The sequence below is a fragment of the Natrix helvetica genome (assembly GCF_964273705.1).
Source record: "Natrix helvetica genome assembly, chromosome: 9".
NCBI classification, from domain to species: domain Eukaryota; kingdom Metazoa; phylum Chordata; class Lepidosauria; order Squamata; family Natricidae; genus Natrix; species Natrix helvetica.
In genome coordinates this window covers 18,043,953-18,065,380 of record NC_138560.1, presented here as the reverse complement: position 1 = coordinate 18,065,380, position 21,428 = coordinate 18,043,953, and the positions used below count along the sequence as shown (strand labels likewise).

At 39.5% G+C, this 21,428-nt stretch overlaps 1 protein-coding gene across 2 annotated transcripts in view; it reads left to right on the top strand.

The window, feature by feature from the left end:
* KIAA0319L (KIAA0319 like) overlaps positions 1-21,428 on the top strand; it is a 60,567-nt gene that overhangs the window by 20,146 nt on the left and 18,993 nt on the right. For both annotated transcript variants that reach the window (XM_081962407.1, XM_081962406.1), the window contains exons 3-9: positions 4,670-5,364; positions 11,892-12,165; positions 14,183-14,284; positions 14,541-14,638; positions 16,219-16,306; positions 17,893-17,985; positions 20,022-20,154. In XM_081962407.1, coding sequence (XP_081818533.1) covers positions 4,670-5,364; positions 11,892-12,165; positions 14,183-14,284; positions 14,541-14,638; positions 16,219-16,306; positions 17,893-17,985; positions 20,022-20,154 — 1,483 coding nt within the window. The remainder of the gene's footprint in view (positions 1-4,669; positions 5,365-11,891; positions 12,166-14,182; positions 14,285-14,540; positions 14,639-16,218; positions 16,307-17,892; positions 17,986-20,021; positions 20,155-21,428) is intronic.

The following is a 21,428-nucleotide window of genomic DNA, read 5'->3' as shown; positions in this document are numbered from 1 at the left end:
GCGGTGGCTATCCTGTAGGCTGAAGAAGTAGAAGCAAGAGAACTGGATCAATAAACTACAAAATGAAAAAGGCAAGATCTGCTATCAACTAGAGGAAAAGAAAAGGATTACCCAAGAGTTTTATGAACAATTATATAGAAAAAACCGAGACTATACAAAGGAAGGAATACTACAATATCTGGAAAAGTCAGATCTGCCAAAGATTCCAGAGGAAATAAAAGATATGTTCAATGAAGAAATTAAAACATCAGAGATAATTGAGGCCATACAAAAACAAAAGACTGATAAAGCTGCAGGGCCGGATGGACTGCCAGTGGCAATATATAAAGAATTCCAGGATATGCTTGTTCCAACGCTGTTGGAAGTTTATAACACTGTGTTGAAAGAGGCGAAGACACCGCTATCATGGACGGAGGTTAACATTGTATTAATACCTAAGGGGGACTCACATCAGATGTTCATACAAAATTACAGACCAATCTCAATGCTAAATGCAGATTACAAGATTTTTGCTCTGATAATAGCAGAACGGTTGAAAAAAATCCTCACATCGTTTATCCACACAGATCAAAATGGAGTCCTCCCCAAAAGACAAAAACAATATGAGAATTATGCTGGACATTCTCGAATATTATGAAGTACATAATGAAAAACAGGTTGCACTATTTTTTCTTGATGCCCAAAAGGCATTCGACAATGTGAACTGGGAATTCTTGCATCAACAATTGAAACACATGGAATTTGGGGATAAATTTATAAACATAATTAGAGCAATATATACAAACCAAAAGTAATAATTAATGGTGAATTAACGCAAAGTATAGCAATCCAGAAAGGTACAAGACAAGGTTGTCCCTTATCCCCGCTACTGTTTATATTAACCTTAGAAGTTTTAGCCAGGAATGTACGTAAAGAGGAACAGATAAAGGGACTAGAAATTAAAAAGGAACAATTTAAGTTACAGGCTTTTGCGGACGATCTAGTGCAGTGATGGCGAACCTTTTTTGGCTCGCGTGCCACAAGTGGGGGGAGCGCAGGGGGGTCGAGTGCAGGCGTGCCGCACCCATAATGCAACGCGCAACCCCCCAGTGCGCATGCGTGCAAAATGCGCGACCCCCCCATTTTTACATGTTTTTTTTGCCCTCCCCATGCTCCAGGGGCTTTATAGGAGCCTGGGGAGGGCGAAAAGAGCCTCCCCCGACCCCCCCGGAGGCTTCAGGGATTGTCCAGAGGCTTCCCTGAAGCCTTCGGAGTGCTTAAAACCACCCTCCGAGCAAACCGGAAGTCACTTCCGGTTTGCTCGGAGGGTCGTTTTAAGCACTCCGAAGGCATCAGGGAAGCCTCGGACGGTCCCTGAAGCCTTCAGAACGCTTAAAACGACCCTCCGAGCAACCCGGAAGTCACTTCCGGTTTGCTCGGAGGGTGGTTTTAAGCGTTCCGAAGGCTTCAGGGATGGTCCCTGAAGCCTCCGGGGCCGGGGGAGGCTCTTTTCGCCCTCCCCAGGCTCCTATAAAGCCTCTGGAGCCTGGGGAAGGCGAAAAATAGCTTTTAAAAAGGTGAACTCAGCTGGCCAGCGCGCACATGCGCGCTGGCCAGCTAACAGGGCAGAGCCTTGCGTGCCCTGACAAATGGCTCCGCGTGCCACTTGTGGCACGCGTGCCATAGGTTCGCCATCACGGATCTAGTGTTTGTGTTAGAGGATCCTATAAAGTCTGGTATGAAACTTATCGAGGAATTGACAGAATATGGGAAAGTAGCGGGTTTGAAGATAAATATGACAAAGACTAAAATATTGGTTTAAAATATGACATCCAAATTGAAAGAGGAGTTAATGAAGAAATTGGGTATCCAAATTGTTTAAAAAGTGAAATATCTAGGTATACACTTATCTGCGAGGTGTGGATCGATATAGAAGACGACTATACTAATATGTTCAACAAAACTCAGAAAGACCTAGAAAGGTGGAAAAACCTACAATTGTCCCTGATGGGTAGGATCACAGACATAAAAATGAATGTACTACCAAAAAATTATTTTCCTATTTCAGAATATTCCAATTAAATTAGAAAAAGGTTATTTTTTAGAATTTGAATCAATTGGTTCCAAATTTTATTTGGCAGGGAAGAAAGCCAAGAATAAAACTCGAAGCCATGCAAGATACTAATGAAAAAGGAGGATTTGGCGTACCAGATCGGGAACTTTATTATATTGCGGCCATCCTAAAATGGTTAAAAGAATGGATAATGTTGAGAAATAAAAGATTACTCAAATTGGAAGGTCATGACCTTCCAATTAATCTCCCCCTGTTATTGAACAGACAGGGGGGAGATTAAAATTAGATTAGAATTGGCAACACAAAGGGTACAAGTAGAATGGTGGTCTTATTTACAGATACAATCAAGGTTTGAACAGGACAGGAAGAAGGAAGGTATTGCTAAAGATTACACAGTGTTAGATAAACTTTTGATAGAGACAGAAAACAAGTTGATCAAAGTGCTGTATAGATTTTGATTGGAATATAAACTTGAGGAAGAGCATGTCAAAGAAACTATGGTCGCCTGGGCTTTGGATACTTAATCGGAAACTAACATTGGCTACGGTGTATAAAGAAAATCTTTATAAGATGTTCTACAGATGGCATCCCCCCCCACCAGCACGGCTCTCCAAAATGTTTAAAAATCTGGCCCCAAATTGTTGGAAGCGTAAAAAAACACCAGGCACTTTTTATCATATGTGGTGGACATGCAATGAGGCCAAAAGATATTGGAAAATGATTCAATCATGGTTGGAACAAATGGTGGGAGACCAAATTTGGTTTAAACCAGAAATTTTTCTCCTAGGCATAATACCGGAGGGGTTTAAGAAAAATGTACTCTATCTAATTATACATGTACTGTGTTCCCCCGAAAATACAACAGGGTCTTATATTTTTTTTGACCCATGAAATATAGCCTTGGGCTTATTAGAGGGGAACGGCTACTCCCTTACAACCAGGCTCCCGAAGAGCCGGGCACAGCCTCAGGGGCAAAGCAGCCATGAAGTGACCATGCTCTATGGTTATGGGCAGGCTGCCAGAAGACTTTGTCCGGCAGCCTGCCCATAACCATAGAAAACACTCCTAGAGCGGCCGCTGCTGGAAGAATCAGAAGCTGAGTTCCAGAGTTTGGAAGCCAGAGAAAAAATTTTGCTCGGAGCTCGGCAGCAGCTGCAACGGCATGGGAGGCATTTGAGCTGGGGGTGGAGCAGGCGCTCACGCAACCCCCCTCTCCACCCGGGCAGAGTTCCATGCACTGACCTAGGGGGTATCCTAAATGTGCCAAGCCACGGCAGCTGGGGGGCAGGCAGAGCGCCACATGGCTTGGCGCCTTTGGGATACTCCCTAGGTCAGTGAATGGTGCTCTGCCCGGCTGGAGAGGGGGTTGGCTGCTTGTGAGCATGGTCACCTCATGGCTGCTTCGCCCCTGAGGCTGTGCCCGGCTCTTCAGGAGTCCGCTCGCAAGGGAGCAGCTGCCCGGCAACTCCCCCCTCCAGCCAGGCAGAATGCCACTCCCCAACCTAGCGGTATCCCGAAGGTGCCAAGCAACGTGAGTGCCTTTCTTCCGCCCTCCCCCCACCTGGCTCCCGCAGTTTGGTGCCTTCAGAATACCGCTAGGTCGGTGAGCGGTGCTCTGCCTCGCTGGAGGGGGGGGATTGTCCAGGGGGCTTATTTTGGGGGCAGGGGCTTATATTTTTGCCCACCCGAAAAATGTGGCAAGGCTTTAGTTTCAGGACATGTTGTATTTTCGGGGAAATATGGTACTAACTGCGGTGTGCATAACTTTTGTGCAGCATTGGAAAAAAGAAAATACACCATCAGAGCTAGATATAATCAGAAAAGTGTTGGCCTGTGTGGAAGCAGATAGGCTCACTCTTGAACTTAAAAATAAAGAGGAATCAGAATATTTTGAACAGATCTGGAACAGATTTTTTGATTGCTATAAGACAAGGTGACAAGCCTGGAACAAACTGTATATATTGTGATTGGACAGAAGGATAGATAATGCACTAAGTAGGCTAATAGTTAATGGTTGAGACTAATTGTGTATAATGTGAAGGTATGGTCACTTCGACTGCGGTACTGCATTGTTTTAAATGTAAAAATAATAAAAATATATTTCAAAAAAAAAAAAAGAATAGTTCCGCCTTTTCTTTATTATCTTTTAGCATTTTGCTGTTTTCATTGAGCAGCTGGTATACTGCTTCCTTTCTCTCCCTCTTATTTTAAACACAAACATTTGAATATAAGAGAGCATATTTGGTATAATGGTTAAATTGCTGGCCTCAAAACGAGGAGATGTGAGTTCTAGGTCTCCCTTAGGCATGAAACCAATTGGGTGAGTCACTCCCTCTCAGCCCAACCCAACTCACAGGGTTGCTGTTGTGGGGAAAATAGGAGGCAGGTGTACCAGGTATGTTCTCCACCTTGAGTTGACCAAAAATATATTAAAAGGTCAGCTAAAAATATAATGATGGCAACAACAACCATGTTTCTGGATAAGAAAATGGAAACTGAATGATTTAGTACCTTTGTTGTTGCTGTACAGGTGAGAAAACCAACTACTGGTGATCATTTTGCCTTCATTTTTACTCCTTCTTTAAAATTGTTGTAATTTTACTTCTCTTTGCACAGATGGAAGCTGGAGCAGAAGTGCTTGCAAGTCTGGAAAGCCTTTGGAAGAGGGCAATTTGAAGTCATCAGATAGTGTCCAACTCCAGCTGTTAGAAGGATTGCACTCTATCCACTCTTGTCAAGCTGCTTGTTGTCAAACCCCGGCCTGTGATGCATTTTGGCTCATGGGCACTCTCTGCATCCAGGTGAACTGTACCAACTCTCACAAGTGTCAGGAGATCAGAACTGACATGGTGGACCCCATCATGGTCTTTGTAACAAAATCTGATCCTGATGATGTAGATTCCCAACCTGCCAAAGAGAGGCAAGCCCATCTTCCCAAGTGGTTGAACTGGAAGGAGAGACATCAGAGTAAATCAAGGATACAGAGGTCCTTCAAAGAGCTGCCTGCTCACACATTGCATTTAGGAAATGTCAGGGGAATTTCTCTAAAGCGAGATGTGGACTCCAGTGTTGGAAGCTCTATAAACCATCCAGCTCCATCAGAAGCCTTGGATAGAATACCTACTCACAAGGATCTTACAGAACTGCAGTCTTCAAGGCCAGAAGCAAACCTTTCGGGAAACCATACTAAAGTAGAAAAAATCCTCCTGCCAAATGATAAGGACTCAAAAGAACTGAAACCCCAAAGCCCATCTTCCAACAGTGATCCCATGAACAGAGAGCATGACCTTGGTGGGAGTGGCTCCTTGGGGGTAAGTGAATCCCTGGAATGGCAGTAATGCTACTCAATCCAATGGCAGTGCAGAACTTCTATGACCTTGTTCTCTTCTTGTCTGTCTGCCTTGACAGTTACCCAATTAGTTCACTTGACATTAAACGATCAGTCCACATTCTGTTGATCTATATATGTATAGGGGATTGTTTGCTTTCAATAGTAGACTTTTAGAGGAGCATCTATATTCTTTTAACCTGACAAAACTGGGTAAACTATACATATATCCAAGTACATAAGTAAGTCCTGAAGTAGGGAAGGCTGTGCTGGTTTGACCCAACGCCTCTCTAAAGTTAAGGCTGACCCTAACCCAGACCCTTGGCTACACATTTACCAAGTTTATTTTCAACTCTAGGGTAAAGAGAAAGTGTGGATGAATTTGCAGCCATCAGAATGCCCTCCACTCTCCTCTGCAGTTGCAAAGTTGAGAATAAAGCTTGTTGCTTATCAACGTGTCTCTTCACACAGCAATAATAGCAAACAGAACTATTAAAAGCTATAAATATGTTTCCATTTGTTTGGCATATTGCTTTTATATGTTGCAGATAGTTGTTACTGAAACAGATTGTGTCAAAATATAGCTTCTTATTGTAAATTATGTATGAGGTACTCTCACCATTGTATTGGTGTTAACTGTTCTATAGTAAAGCTTTCACTAAAAGTTTCCTGAATTGGGAAATAAAATTACTTATTTGTCAACTTGCATGGCCTCAATCACAGAATGACCATAGTTGGCTTATATCACAGCATTAAAACATCAGATCAGTAACAGCCAGCAACAGACAAAATCAAAACAGTCCATAGCACATTTGGGAGAACATTCAAAGATGTTCCTAACTAAAAACTCCCTTTGAGGAGCAGATGTCTCTTTCCTACCCAGGACATGACAAAAAAAGCGAGGTTTTGCAACTATGGAGAAGCTCAGTAGGATCAATGCAAAAAGAATGTAACTCTTGAAATCTGATCTTCCCATATAGCTGGGTGCAGTATTTACAGGCCTTGGTCACCTTGCAGCTGCGACAGAAGAACTGCTAAACTTGTGGAACAGGATATAGACCAGAGCCAAAGGACATTCCGGGAAATTTGGAAATGGCCCATTTTATATAGGAAATAGCTACGTGGCATGCTTTGCCTTAGTTGTCCCTTCTATCCCTTTGCTGTCCCTTGACTTTTTAGTCACCCAGGAGTTGTTCAGCTTTTCTGTCTTAGCAATGTCTTAATAGCACGCCCCTTAAATTATAAACATCTGGCCTCTCACAAGAATTTGTTACTTTGGTATGGCAGAAAAATAACACTATCTTCCCTGTGCTGAATCCTTCCTGAACTGAGCAGTAAATATACATTTCAGCTGAGTTCAACTGAAGCATACTGCATCCTTTTTTTTAAATCGCATCCTGGATTGTCACTTTTCTCTCGATATTCTGATAATGACATTTTGCTGCAATTCCAGCCCATGTTCATAAGATGCTCTGGCAAAGGCTCATTTATGCCTTTTTAATAGCAAATTTCTATCACTTTCAAAGCTATCGAAAGCTGGGCTTTGAAGGAATGTAAGGTTTTCAGAAGCAAAAGCCTTTATAATGTGAAAATGTGGAAATCAGCCTTTCTTATCCTTATGTAAGAGTCAGTTGTGATCCTGACTTTTTAAGTGTCTTGCAAGGTTGCTATTTTGCTTCTCAGGGTAACTTAAAAGCGTGGCCTTATAGCACAACATTGTGCCATTTTTATGTTCTAGGAAAAGTTATCTGATTCATTGCTCCAATGAGCCTGGGAAAAAGCATCTTGCGCAGTTAATTAGATCTGTTGCCAGGAGAGAACATTTTCAAAAGTGATTGAAGGATTATAAAAACCTTTCTGTTCCTGCTTTTTCCTCATTGTACTTTACCCTGCTGCTATAGAAGCTGCTAGTCTGAAACTGAGTATCTTATAGCTGTAGAAGTGGTAGGAAAAGAAAAGTAATTCTGAAGAATGAGGGAGAAGAAAATAATATGTATATTTTTTAAAACCAATTGTATACATATAATAATGTTTTCTCAAGAGCAAGTTTGGTACAGTAGAATCAAGCTAGAAACCTGGTGAGTTCTGGTCCTGCCCAAGTCAACTTGGGCCAGTCCTCCCTCCCTCCCCCGCCCCCCCCCCTCTCTCTCTTTCGAATTGAGAGAAATGAAGAAAATTTAAAATTATTATTATGTTATCATTGGAGAGATACCAAGGACACCACAGATATAATAATAATAATAATAAATTTGGATTTATTAGCCGCTCCCTTTCCAAGTAGGACTCGGGGCGGCGTACAATGGAGCATAAAACATAAAAGATATATAACAACACAAAAACGTACATACATACACAACGCACATACATACACGGAGGAGGAAACAAATTACATCATTAGACAGTTAAAAATCAACTTTAAAATACCCCAATTGTAAAAACCCAATAAGAATTAATATTTAAGGACAATTTAAAAACAGTTAGGAGGAATGAGAAAATTACGATTGCGATTGAGCCAGGCCAGATAATTGAAAGAGGTGAGTCTTCAGCTGTACACGGAAGGAGCGGAGATCGGAAGTAATCCTGATGTCACGGGGGAGGTCATTCCACAGGGCTGGGCCCATTAATCTTCACATAATGAGCCTAAGAAAGAAGGGAGACCTTTAATATGTGCAGCTAATTATCATGGTCATGTTAAAGCTTATGCATGGCCTTAATAGAACGAATGTCCAAAATGGTGTAATAAACACATTAGTTTGAGGTGGGAGGCAGAAGGTGTCACATTTTGCCCTATAGTGGAAAACTGAATTTTCAGAGATGAGAAAATAAAACTTCCTTGCAACAGAAACATTTGAGGAAGCAATCTCACCATGTGTTACAAGAAATAATTTTAGATTTCAGGAGATTCTGTAGATACCAACTTCCTGTTCCACACTGCTATTTTTAAAAATATTGGTCTTGCATCAGTATAATTAACAAAAAAAATTAAGCACCTAACAGGACTAATAAAATAAGTCTAAATGTCAGTATGTGAGCTTGAATTCGACAGTAGATACTGATTCAACAAGAGAAAAGTGAAGCATAGCTTGCTGATCAAAGTCACTGCTGTTTCACTGCAGAAGGACTGCAGAAGCAACCTATTAAAATTCCATGGTTGCTAAGATAGAAAAACAGTAGCTTTAGCTTTAATCCTAACATTTATTACAGCAGTCACTTCTACTCTTCACCAACTAGTTTTTTCTGACTCCATATTGTGGGATAACAAAAACACGTCTATTTTATCCTGTTTTCCTTTTCTATTTTCCAAAAGCCATATTTACACTGCATTTGTCTTTTTCTGGATATGTTACAATGTGCATTGAACCTCTGATGATATGACAAATGACAGGGAATAGTGTTAAAAGATAATGCTAAGAAATTAAAAGAAAGGGAATTGAGTTTTACCAGTAATGAAATACTGCAATTTGAGAGCTAGAAAAATAGTTTCTAGAAAGTAAGCTCTTATAAAAAGTAATATTTCTATTTAGTGTATGTTAACTTTGCTAGTGACTTTATCAGTACAGTCCTTTGGTACTCAACTGCTTTGAAACATCAAATTTGGTACTCAATGCATTGTGACACAAAAATTTGTCCCAGTACTCATTGTTTGGTACTCAACGCACAAGCTAGAATTTGTTGGTGTCGGCTGTCTTGTGACTCACTACATTATTTCTTATGACAAAGAAGTGTTTGGTACTAATCATTTTTAATACTCATTGCACCTCCCAGAACTAATTAATGATGAATACCAAGATACCACTGTGACTTTATCTAAATCAAAGCTGGATAAAATACCCCTTTAATTTGATTATTTTGCTCAGTTTCTTGAATGATACTGGTATAGCTTTCAACCCCAAAACCATTTAGGAGCAACAGAAGGTTTTTATATCTTGATAAGAAGCTACAGAAAAATTGCAAAAAAACAGTTTGAATATTTATTTCACCAAATAGACTATTTCTGTCATTAGCTCTGGATCTATATAGGTGTTTGTTCTATTGTATTGACATACCAGAGTTTATCCAACTTGTCCTCCTGGTGCTATTTTCTCTAATTGCTTTGGTGATTGTGGGGAAGTAAGTGCAATTCTCACACAGTAACAGTTGGGATATATTTCAAAGACAAAGCACTATCAGCACCATTTCTGATGTCCCAACTAGGAGATGCCCTGACTAGGAGAAGGTGCTTCCTCTATAGCAGTGTTTCTCAATCTTGGCAACTTGAAGATGTCTGGACTTCAACTCCCAGAATTCCCCAGCCAGCATTCGCTGGCTGGGGAATTCTGGGAGTTGAAGTCCAGACATCTTCAAGTTGCCAAGATTGAGAAACACTGCTCTATAGTAATAGAGAAAATCTTGCTGGAAATGTTTTAATAGACTTGACTGGAAAAAAAAATATTAAGACTGGTTTTCATAAACTCGCTTAAGAAAATTGACAATAGAAATCAAACACCTAAAAACCAAGAGACGTACTATGATTTCTGATTTCTCCAAGGGATTGTTGGGCAGAACAGATAGGAGAGATAAATAGCCTCTTAGATAAGTTAGAAACCATTTTTGCTCTAGCTAATCGGGCTAATCTATATTAAAGCTAGTGGTGAATATTATAACCACTATAGAACCCAAAATTTCTGTTGCTAAGCAAGACATTTGTTAAATGAATTTTGCCCCATTTTGCAACCTTTCTTCTCACAGTTGTTAAGTGAATCACTACAGTAGTTAGGTTAGTAACACAATTGTTAAGTGAATCTGGCTTCCCCATTGACTTTGCTTGTCAGAAGTTCGCAAAAGCATGACCCCGGGACACTGCAACCGTCATAAAGTTGCCAAGCGTCCAAATTTTGATCACATAAATATTGGGATGCTGCAATGCTTGTAAGTGTGAAAAACAATCATGTCACTTTTTTCAGTGCCATTGTAACTTTGAACGGTCACTAAATGAACTGTTATAAGTTGAGGACTGTATTATACTGTAGATTGGAGTAAATCATATCAGATTCTTGCAGTTCTAACTGCTAGCAGCTTTCAAGTGCTATTTTTTTTACTCTATGGTCTGCAACTGAACTGTTTTGTGCTCAGTGTTTTGGTTCTAATTGGTAGTACGTTTGTAGCAAATCTCCATTTCTGGCTATCTCAAGCTTTTTCATAGGAGACTGGGGCCCAGAATTTTATCTTCTAACTCTCTTCCCAAATCACACACTTAATAATAAAAATAACTTATTTCTACCGCAATAACGTATGCTGCATTTTTCCTTATAAACATGATCCAGATCGTAGATGTTTCTGGATACTTCAGTTTAAGAATTTGATTGATGCTATATAAAAAGGATCAAGAAAATATGCAGTTATACAGATAAGCCCATTTAAAACTGAAATGTCTGGTTCTTGCTGCTCCAGGCAACTTATTGGAATGGGGAAGGTCTGTGAAAGAATTTCCTGATGAAAGAAAGGAAATTGTTTCCATCTGTTCCTTAGATTTGTTTACACCAGTCTGATCAGTTTCTGAGTAAAATAATATTATATATTACTAAAACCAACCCCTCATTCACATTCTTGACCATGAAGACGGAAATCCTGCTTGCAAGCAAGATAAATGTTGAGTGAATAGAAAATAAAATTTTATTTGTCATGTTTTAGATAGCTAAAATAATCTCAATACTTCTGCTATCCCAACATTAATCATCATCATCCTATTGATCCCCATCCTCTAAAATAATATTTCTCAAAACTTTTTTCTCCTATGTCCCCCATCAGAGCCTGGACATGGATATGGAACATACCTGGTGCATTTTCTCACACCAGCCATTAGTATTTGCAATCTGATATACTTAGCTTCCTTTAAGAATCCTAGTTGAGGACCAGTGTGCTCTACAGGACCTCAATTTTATGTAACTCACCTGTTGTGTAACAATCAACAAACACTTGACCCAATTCTATTTCTTGAAATATGTTGCATCTATGATACTATAATAAATACTCAATTTGAATATTCGCTGTTAGGCCGACTGGCAGCTCTTCTAAATAGGATTTCTCAATGGTGATCCTCAGTTTTATAACTCTGTCCTTGAAAAGATACTGTATGTACTGTATACCATATGCTTATAAGTATTTCTAGTACAAAAGTACAAATAAAAGTACAAACTCCAAATTCTCTTACAATTCCCACAATACACTGTTATAGCTGTATTGTATGCTTAATTTAATTTAATATTAATGTTTTTAGAAATCTGATTTATAAACAACAACAAAACATTTATTAACTAAACAATATCTAGGAATAATTTTACTGACTAATGGCAATATTTATCTCTATAATTCATGAATGGGGTATAATTTCTGGGCAGCAGAACTGAGGAAATCCTCTAAAATAACATTGAGAATTAAGTTACTTTTTAAGAATTGAGAACTGGTATTTATTACAAATTGTAATTGATGTTTATTCTTAACAACTTTCTGTCTCTCTCATATAAATTCTAGGCCCCTACAGGAGTTTCCACACCATATCCCTCTTCAGCAACCATCTTCCCCAGTCCTGTTGGGAACTCTGAGAAAACCAGGCCATCCAACAGTGTTTCCATCCAGACCTTCTCTTTAGAAAAAGCCATCCCAACTTCTAACAGTCTTCTGGGAAAAGATTTGGGGGAGGTGCCACAAGTTATCCCTGTTCCAACTGGCATTCCCATCAATGGTAGTGTTACTGCAGTTCTTTCTGATCCTGCTATAGTACCTAGTACTCCTGCCCCAACACCAGGTAAGAGCAAACTCCCTCCTTAAATGTTCTTAACCTGGTTCCAAATTCTGGATTCCCTTAACATTGGTATTGTCAACAATGCTTGGGAAATAATTTTGATATGGCCTATGGGCTAATCAATAAACTAAACTAACTGAACTAACTAGTTTGGAAGATAACTTTTTCCCAGGACTTTTATAAAAACAGCAAATTTTGTTATCTTAGTTCAAAAACAGATCTTTGGATTCTGTTGTATCAGATCTGAAGACAAATTAAGGGGGAAACCTTTTGATTAAATTTTAGTTTCAGTCTCTACTGACGCAGTATGTTTTAAAAAGTCCTGTGTGCAACTATTATCCTCATTTTAGCCTCCTTAAAAACACTGAATAATAATAAAAAAGATTAACTCTTTCTCCACGAATTTATTCAGTACTCCCAGGAATATGGATGGTGGCCTGACTAAACTATTTAAAATCCAGATATATTCTTATTAATATGTCTTGCTCTTCTTTCTTTGCGAATGTTGGCTATTATTTTCTTTCTTCATCTGGCTGTTGCAAGGGAGCTATTTAAAGAGGCTTGTATTGCTTTCCTTAAATTGAAACAAGATTTGATTATCAGCTTCAGTGCTAACTGTCTCTACCCAAATATTCCAAATACTATCGAGTCATGGTTCTCTGAGCTCTGACTACATACTTGGACTTTAAAATGCCTCTCAATTTCCAACTCAGAATTCTTACCCTTTGCACATTTATAGAAGTCTGAGATCCAGGCACCGGGGTAGAAAGCGATGAGAACCTGTGGGTAGTTTTGGGAGAGCATCCCAGAAAGATGATTGAGGTGCCATTTTAGGGGGGTTTCTTTTTTGTGTGTTTTACTGTGTTTGGGATTTTATTGTTTAGAACTACACTAAGTTGTTCTCTAACATGAGCAGCCATGCAAATCTTTTAAATAAATAAGTTCACATTGAATACATCAAGATTCCTGCCTTTCCTTGTCTGAGAAAATAAAACTCATATTCTCTTCTGAAATGTATCTAGTTTAACTGGTCTCGTTTGTCACACACTTCCTAACAAACCTCCTTGGTTCAGGGCACAGTGTTCAAACTAGTTTCTCCAGAAGAGCAAAATTTTTAATCTTCAGTATTAGCTTGGGGTGGGGCAGTAAAATGTTTTGAGAGATTGATATTATCTACAAACCTGAGACCATAATGTACAGTTCCAGAATATTGTAACATATTAATTGAGAAGCAGTTGTGTCTATAATTACCTATTATTTTTGTTATTTTATTTTTTTAAATGAGTGGCAATCTTAGCAAGCTTAAGACAAGCAACCCAGTATCAAATTCTAATTTAATAGCCAGTCTCTATAACAAGTAATCTGTAACCAGCAGTTCTAGTTGTATAAAAGCAAAGATATTTTAGATACATTTTAGATCCCTTCATAAAACCTATGCCTAAATTGGGGCATTTTGTAACAGCGCTCTGTGTACCTATGGCATTTAGTCATGCTGGCCACATGACCATGGAGACGTCTTCGGACAGTGCTGGCTCTTCGGCTTTGAAATGGAGATGAGCACCGCCCCCTACAGTCAGAAACGACTACCACATATGGGCGAGAGGAACCTTTACCTTTACCTAAAGAGGGGGAGGAGGGGGAACATACATGCTCAAATGTTTAATGGTTCTTATGTACATTGTAAACCATGTCTGTTAATCATTTGTTGCAGAAGTCTTCATATATTAGTCCTATGTAGAATTTTAGATGTCAAAGCAGAAGCATAGCACTTGTTAGCAGCTCTTTAAAGCAAACAACCCTTTTCCCTTTCTCTTGTGCAGCTGCAAAGGGAAGGTAACTAGTTTCAGAGACAGATGCAACTGCTTTTAGAAGTTGCCAGTAGGTGCTACATGACCATCTGTGCACTCTGAAACATCTGTTTTCCCTTTTAATCCAACCTATTGTACATATTAAAATGAAAAAATATAAAATGTGAATTGTCCCCAGTTCTGGTCTGTTGAATGTCAATTTTCCTCCGTAGTTATTAAGAAATTGGCAGTTTCTGCTGGAGACAGTGTCCAGGTGACCCTGCCGAAGAATGAAGTGGAACTGAATGCATATGTCCTACCTCCATCACCTAAAGGTAGGAGCTGAACAGTCCTATTCAGAATTTGGTAGCCCTTGCGAGTTTGTTTGATATATGCATGTAAGTTCAAGATGGATGATGAAGCTGGGAAACCTGGCCAAATTATTTTGGCAATCAAGACTTATTCACATAAATATGGCAGCTTAAAGAAAACCATTGTTTTGCATAAATTGTTCCCACATTGGTATTAGATTTTGAATAATTTTTGACATGTAAGGCCTTCCCATAATCTCTGATCCATCTGTTCCACCAGGAAGTAGCTATTCCTATGATTGGAGATTGATTACGCACCCAAAGGATTATAGCGGAGAGATGGAAGGACAGCATTCACAGATTCTCAAGTTGTCCAAGGTGAGTCTGTCTAGAAAGAACTATAGGTAGGAAGTATCATTGTACAAGGTTCAGATGAATGTGGCAACAAATAAAAACATTGCTGTCCAAGTAACGTTAGAACCATGTTGGTCTGTTTGTGCTTCCCATCCCAATAAGCCAACTTAGTTCTCTGTCAGTCGATCTAGCCACTCAGAGTTGCTGCAAACTGTGAACTGGGTAGCAAAAATACAATTAACAATGGATTGCAATTAGCCAGTGGAATGATTTGGCTCCAGAAGTTGTGAGTGCATCATTGAATTCAAGAAAAGATTGGACAGCTGTTTGTCCAACATGGTATAGGATCTCCTGCTCAAGCAGGGGGTTGGACTAGAAGACCTCAAAAGTCCCTTCCAGCTCTGTGATTCTGTTAATTCTGTTAAAAAGACAGTAAGTGCCGCCTCTGCAAAGAAGCTGAAGAAACAATGGACCACCTGGATAGCTGTTGTAAGGAGATCATACAGACTGACTCCAAACAACGGCATGAAAAAGTAGCAACAATGGTGTATTGGAAGATCTGCAAGAAATATCACTTGCCTGCAAGCAAGAACTTGGGGGGTGGGGAGAACCATAAAACAGAGAAAGAAATAGAAAATGAAGACACTAAATTGCTCTGGGGCTTTAGAATTTTAACAGATTCTACTCTAGGAAGAGTGCAGAGAAGGTCAACAAAAATGATTAAGAGACAGAGGCTAACACATGAAGAATAGTTGCTGGAATTTGGTATGTCTAGTTTAATGAAAAAAAGGACCAGGGGAAACATGATAGCAGATTCCAATATTTGAGGGGCTGCCACAGAGAGGAGGAGGTCAAGTTATTTTCCAAGGCACCTGAAGGCCAGACAAGGAATAATGGATGGAAACTGAGCAAGGAGAGATTCAACCTGGAAATAAGGATAAATTTTCTGACAGAACAATTGATCAATGGAACAGAAGTTGTCTTCAGAAGTTGTGGTAGCTTCATCCCTGGAAGCTTTCAAGAAGAGACTGGACTGCCATCAGTCAGAAATGGTATAGGGTCTCCTATGTGCGTGGGGATGGGGGTTGGACTAGATGACCTACAAGGTACCTTCCAACTCTATTATTCTAATGCTATTCTAAAGTGTTTATCTGTTCATTGTAAATACTCTTCCTCTATTGCCCCACTGCAAAAGGTTAAATGAATGAAACAAGAATGCAAGAGCAACAGATTTAAGGATCATGAGAATGTAAAAATTGCAGAATGAAAATGCAGTCTAGTTTAACATGCATTATTTTTTTTTAGTGTATGTGAAGAACGCTTTTAAACAACAACATGATTTTGAAGCTTTTCAATATTTTCATCCCATTTTATCTGAACTTTTCCTTGGCTCCTAAAAAATCCCTGAGAGGGTGGCAATATCTTTTGGTGACTACAGCTCATGATGGAAGAGTTGTTGGAAGTGGTGGAAGGAGAGGGGAACAGTGTTGTAACAAGGCCTGCCTCAGACATGCTGCCAATATTCCTTACTATTGATTTTCTTTTTAACATACCATAATAGCCTTGCCCTTTTCTTAGCAATCCCTACTCGTTTTGTTTGGCAGCTCACAGTTGGCCTATATGAATTCAATGTGATAGTCGATGGTGATAACGCCCACGGAGAAGGGATGGTGAATGTGACGGTTAAACCAGGTATGCTCAATGATTGCGTCAAACTCCTGTATTGCATTGTTTTCCCAGGTCTTATTCCTACCGTTTCCTGTCTTTGTAAACATTTGCAAAGCAAGCTAGGTGGCCCAAATTATCGCTGACCTGAATATTTTTCTAAGCAAAACGTTTGACTCGGTTTTGAGAGAGGAAAAGGAGTGTGTCATTATCACATTCTTTTCACCTCTTTTCCCTTTCTGTACTTTGTGTGAGCAGCAGCAGTGTTTCTGTTGGTGGTGGTTATATAATTTTTTTGGCAATGCTTCTTCATGATGTGAGATCATACCCAGGGAGCAATTTGAGCATGAATAATAAATATAAACCACTTTCTGTCCTTCTGAAAACACTGTAGACTTGTCTTGAACTGCGGTTGCTCTCCTGGGTTTATCCAGTGATGTAATTCTTTGAAAAGAGACAGGTTACATTTTGACAAGCCACCACTTTCACAACACAAAACTCACATCATACTGGATTTAGTGCCCTTTGAGGCAAAACACAGACCTCTGAAATCTTCTTATGACCAACATCTAAACATTCTGTGTCCTGATCCTCTTAGGAATACTTCTTATTCCCTTCCTTTGCATGTACTCAAGAGAATCTCTCTCAGGGGTTTTGTTCCATCTGTCTGATGAAGTGGGCTTGCTCCATAAAGCTTATATGAAAATAAGTTAGCTAGCATGCAACAGACTGTTTTTTATACCAGCAGTCTAATAAGACTGCCTGCTTTTGGAAGTGTTTACTGTTTACCACTAATTATTTTCAGTTAGGCAATACAGCATTGAATAAATGGCGTTGCCTTGGTTATGACCTGCAAAAGCTCTATAGAGCTTTTTTTCTGTCTTGTTATTTTAAATACTCCCTATTATCCATCGGAATACTTGCATGGCATTACTTGCAAAAAATGATTCTTAGTATAAGGGCAACCAGAGTGGATATCTCTAATGAATTGCAGTGGGCAGCCAACATTGCTAATCCAGAATTTAGGACTACTATGTTCAAATTATCCAGCTCCCTATTTTGTACTTAGAAAGTAATTTAACATCTTAATACTACAAACATGAATATGAGAGCATGTTAAATATATGCAGCAAATTGAGGACACTCTTGCTTCCCTGTCCACTCTTTGGGAAATGTTAGAAGCTTCATCCAGAGTTTGTAGAGAATTAATTTTACGGTTATAATACTACCCTAACTTAATGGTGGGGCTGTTTGCCTTGCCACCAGGATTTTGAAGCTGAAAAGTTGCTGTAGCCACCTAATGATTTTACATTTTACAAACATTTCTAGATAATTCAGACTTTTTAATAGATTCTTCAATTAATCCTTACAATAGCCTTTAAAGATAGAATAGCACATTGCACAGTCAACAGGGAAGGGTCTTGGAGCTCCAAGGGTTCATCTTAAGGTTGTCTAGCAAGCACAATCCAGAAGCAACATTGAGTTTTTGTAGTTCTTATTTCTACCACTGTGCCCCAATTGAATGAAGTGGATTTCTAAAGGGGATGGCATGTGCCACTAGTATCTTCTAATATGTTCTTAGGAAAATTGTCATATTTCCTTTCTCACTGCAGAGCCTCGAGTAAATCAGCCACCTGTGGCCATTGTGTCACCCCCATTCCTGGAGATCTCTCTTCCAACCACCTCAACAGTCATTGATGGCAGCCGTAAGTACTCAAACTTCAGACATAGGCAACCAGAGATCTCATGGATAGCTATTTACTTTATTGTTTACCACTGGTGTTATAAAAATCTCTCCAGACTGCTTGCCTTTCCCTGGGAACAAGAAGACAAGGCTTCATGAATCTTGGGGGAGGTCAACCTTATGCCACTTGCAACTATGCAGTGACTCCAAGCTAGGCCCTTGCTTGACCCCTCCTTGCAGCCTAACTGACAGTTTCCCAGTATCAACACAACCATTGCAGTCTGCTCCCGAAAGCATCGGAAAAGCTAGGGAAGGCAACAATGATTCATTTCAAAAAAGGGAGCCTGAGAGTTATCCCTTGGAGCCCTTCAAGTGTTACTCACTTCTTGGATTTCCTATCTACAAGCCATATGCCAAATGCATAACTTAATGTCTGAAACTTCATGCTTCCATATTTTCAGGAAGAGATTCCGACACCTGTTCAAAAATAAGCTCTACTTTCTCTTTTCAATAACAAAGAAAGCCAAGGATTTCTGTATTCAAATAGTTGCAAAGGATGAGGATATAAAAGATCATCAACTTCTATGTTGGCTCTTTCTACTAAATGGCTTTAATTCCTCAAAGTATTTTATGCCAGTCTTCTATACTCTTATATCCCCTAAGCACAAGTAGTTCTCGGTTTACCAATGTTCATTTAGCAATTATTCAAAGTTCCAATAGCATTGAAAAAAAGTGTCTTGTACTTTTTTCCTCGCACTTACAATCATTGCAGCACCCCCATGGTCACATGACCAAACTCCAGGGGCTTGGCACCTGGTATGTATTTACATTGGTTGCAGTATCCCAGGATCATGTGATCATCATTTTGTGACCTTCCCAGCTGGCTTCTGGCGAGCAAATTCAATGGAAACCAAATGTGGTGATGTGTCAAGGACAACCTGTATATTGGGACTGTATCTCCTAGCCTTTTCAACCAGCTCAGACAAAAGAATTCTGGCAATTGTCTCAAAGGTGCCTCCCCCCCCCCCCCCCCCAAGGCAACTGGACTTTTTGAGGAAGAAGAAGAAAACGTTAAGCAGGGTTAAAAGAATCCATCTATGTTAAAATTGAACACCCCTTCCTCAACAGAGGGGGAGGAATAAGACACCATTTGTCTCTAGTCTACAATGCAGCCTTTGCAGCTGTTCCAAGAAGTTCCCACAACAAATTGCACCCTGATTCACATGAGCCTGAGAGCACAGATAAACCCCCAAATGGCCTCACACAACTCTCAGAGAGAGTGCTAATGACCAGGTGACTGTATTCTGTTTTGTTTCTGTTTATTTGGATTTATATGCCGCCCTTCTCCAAAAGGACTCAGGGCGGCGTACAACATTAAAAAAAACACACATCCCAAAGTTAAAAAAAAAAAGAACTGTAAAGAAATATCCCCTCCACCATTCTATCAGAACTTGCCCTTCCATCCCCCACCATCCAGTTTCAACTATCAGTACCTATCCTTCCATTCCCCTGCCATCTGAACTGATAACGCTTCTTGGATAAGAAGTGAAACGTTTTCTTCCTCAAGGAAAAAACAGCCCAGTTGCTTTTTGGGGGGAGAAAAAGCACCTTTCAGACATCTGTGACTTGGATGATTGAGAATCTCCACAGACAATTCTGGAGATTGCTTCTTTGGCACTTCCAAAGGCCATTGGTTTGGGGAAGGCCGTTTTACAAAGGTGTAGCCTGTTGTACATGTTGGCTACAATGATCGCTGGGCCATTCAGAGTCTCATGTTCATTTTGTCCTGGCCCTGCTCATGACATTCTGGAGTTTGAAACTGGAATCAAATATATCTATAGCACAGCTTCTCTCCATGGGCTTTTGATCATCTCCTGAAAATCCAATGGTGGTTATAGCATCATTCTTGGAAATTAAGTTATTGTGTCTTGTGAAAGGATCTGTAACCACACATCAATTTTGGATTAATTTTAAATAGATTTGACTATTGTTATTGCATGTTTACGGAGAAAGTGGCTTGTAAAATAAGACACATATTATCTGTGTTCACTGGACCAGAAAGTACTGATGATGACAAGATAGTCAGCTATCACTGGGAAGAACTAAAGGGGCCTCTTCGAGAAGAGAAAGTATCTGCTGATACAGATATTCTGGAACTGACCAACCTTGTACCAGGAAATTACACATTCCGGTAAGTCAAGGAATCCTCCTTCTGATTGTGAGTCCAAAATACAGTGTCACTTGAGATTGCATAATAAGCTTAGCAACTAAATCAGTTTTAAGAACAGCAATGCTGTTTTTACCCACAATGTTATTTTATTTTTGTTAGCCTATGTAGGTGGTCTGCTTATATAAGCATATACACCTCAGTTCACAACATAATCTGGCAAAGCTGCTACTAGCATCATTCTGGATCCAGGAGGCTGTTGCTGCATTCATAAAACAGTTGGGTCCCACATTATGTTGTTTTCAGCCAGTTATGAACATTAGTGAAAAGCATATCCAACGGCTCATCAGCCCTCATTATTTCTTTCTAAATTTCTCCCATCCTCCCTCTCCTCTACCTGGCCGGCTTCTATTTTTTTTAAAAAAAAATAGTGTTTACACACCTGTTTGTTTAATTGAAGTTTCAGATGGATATTCTTAAGGGTTATCAAGACACAGCAAATGAATAATAAAAAAACGAGGATATCTTTCAATTAGCTTTTTTTTTGTAAAAGAGTCAAGTTTTCTAGTGATATTCTGCAGAAATTCTCTATTGTTAGGGCTATCTGCAGTTCTAGGTTTATCTGTTTTTATGGATGAGGGAATTGCACACCACTCAGTGTCCATCGGATTTGGGCAGCTGTAATAAATTTAAATAAATGAGGCATCAGGAAGGGCATCCAGCCAGTGAACTCTAAGCTCCATTCAGCTGTCCAGCTTCTACCCTGATAAAAGGGATTACTGGATCATAAATAGAAATAAATAAATAAATACTATTATTCAATTTTCTTTGTATTTAGTCTAGCTAGCTTCAATTTAATAGCTAAAGGATAGGGGTTACTCATTGTTATAGCTGCTATTTGCTTTGTAGGAGAAATGTTTTAAGCTTAAAAAGCTTTTTTCCCTTTTGATCAGTGGTAGGATGATATGCTTCAGATGTTCTCTTCTCAAAAGCTGTTTCCTGGGTTGCTTTGCCAATGATTTTAAATAATGAACTGTTTGCGTGGCTCTGTTACAGACCCCTCCATAAGTGAACAGACAGATTATCAAATAGCAAATAGCCTATAAAATGTGACTGCTTAGATTTCATCTATGCATTTGAAACCAGCAGTGAATCTTGGATCGTGTGCTGGCCTTAATTGCCAAGTTGTTCCTTTATGTTTCTTTTTTTCATGCTTAGCAAGGCTTTTCAGCTGTTTCTGAAAGGATTTCTTTGGCACTTTTGAGGCACACTTTAAAAATGTATTTACTTTGGCAGTG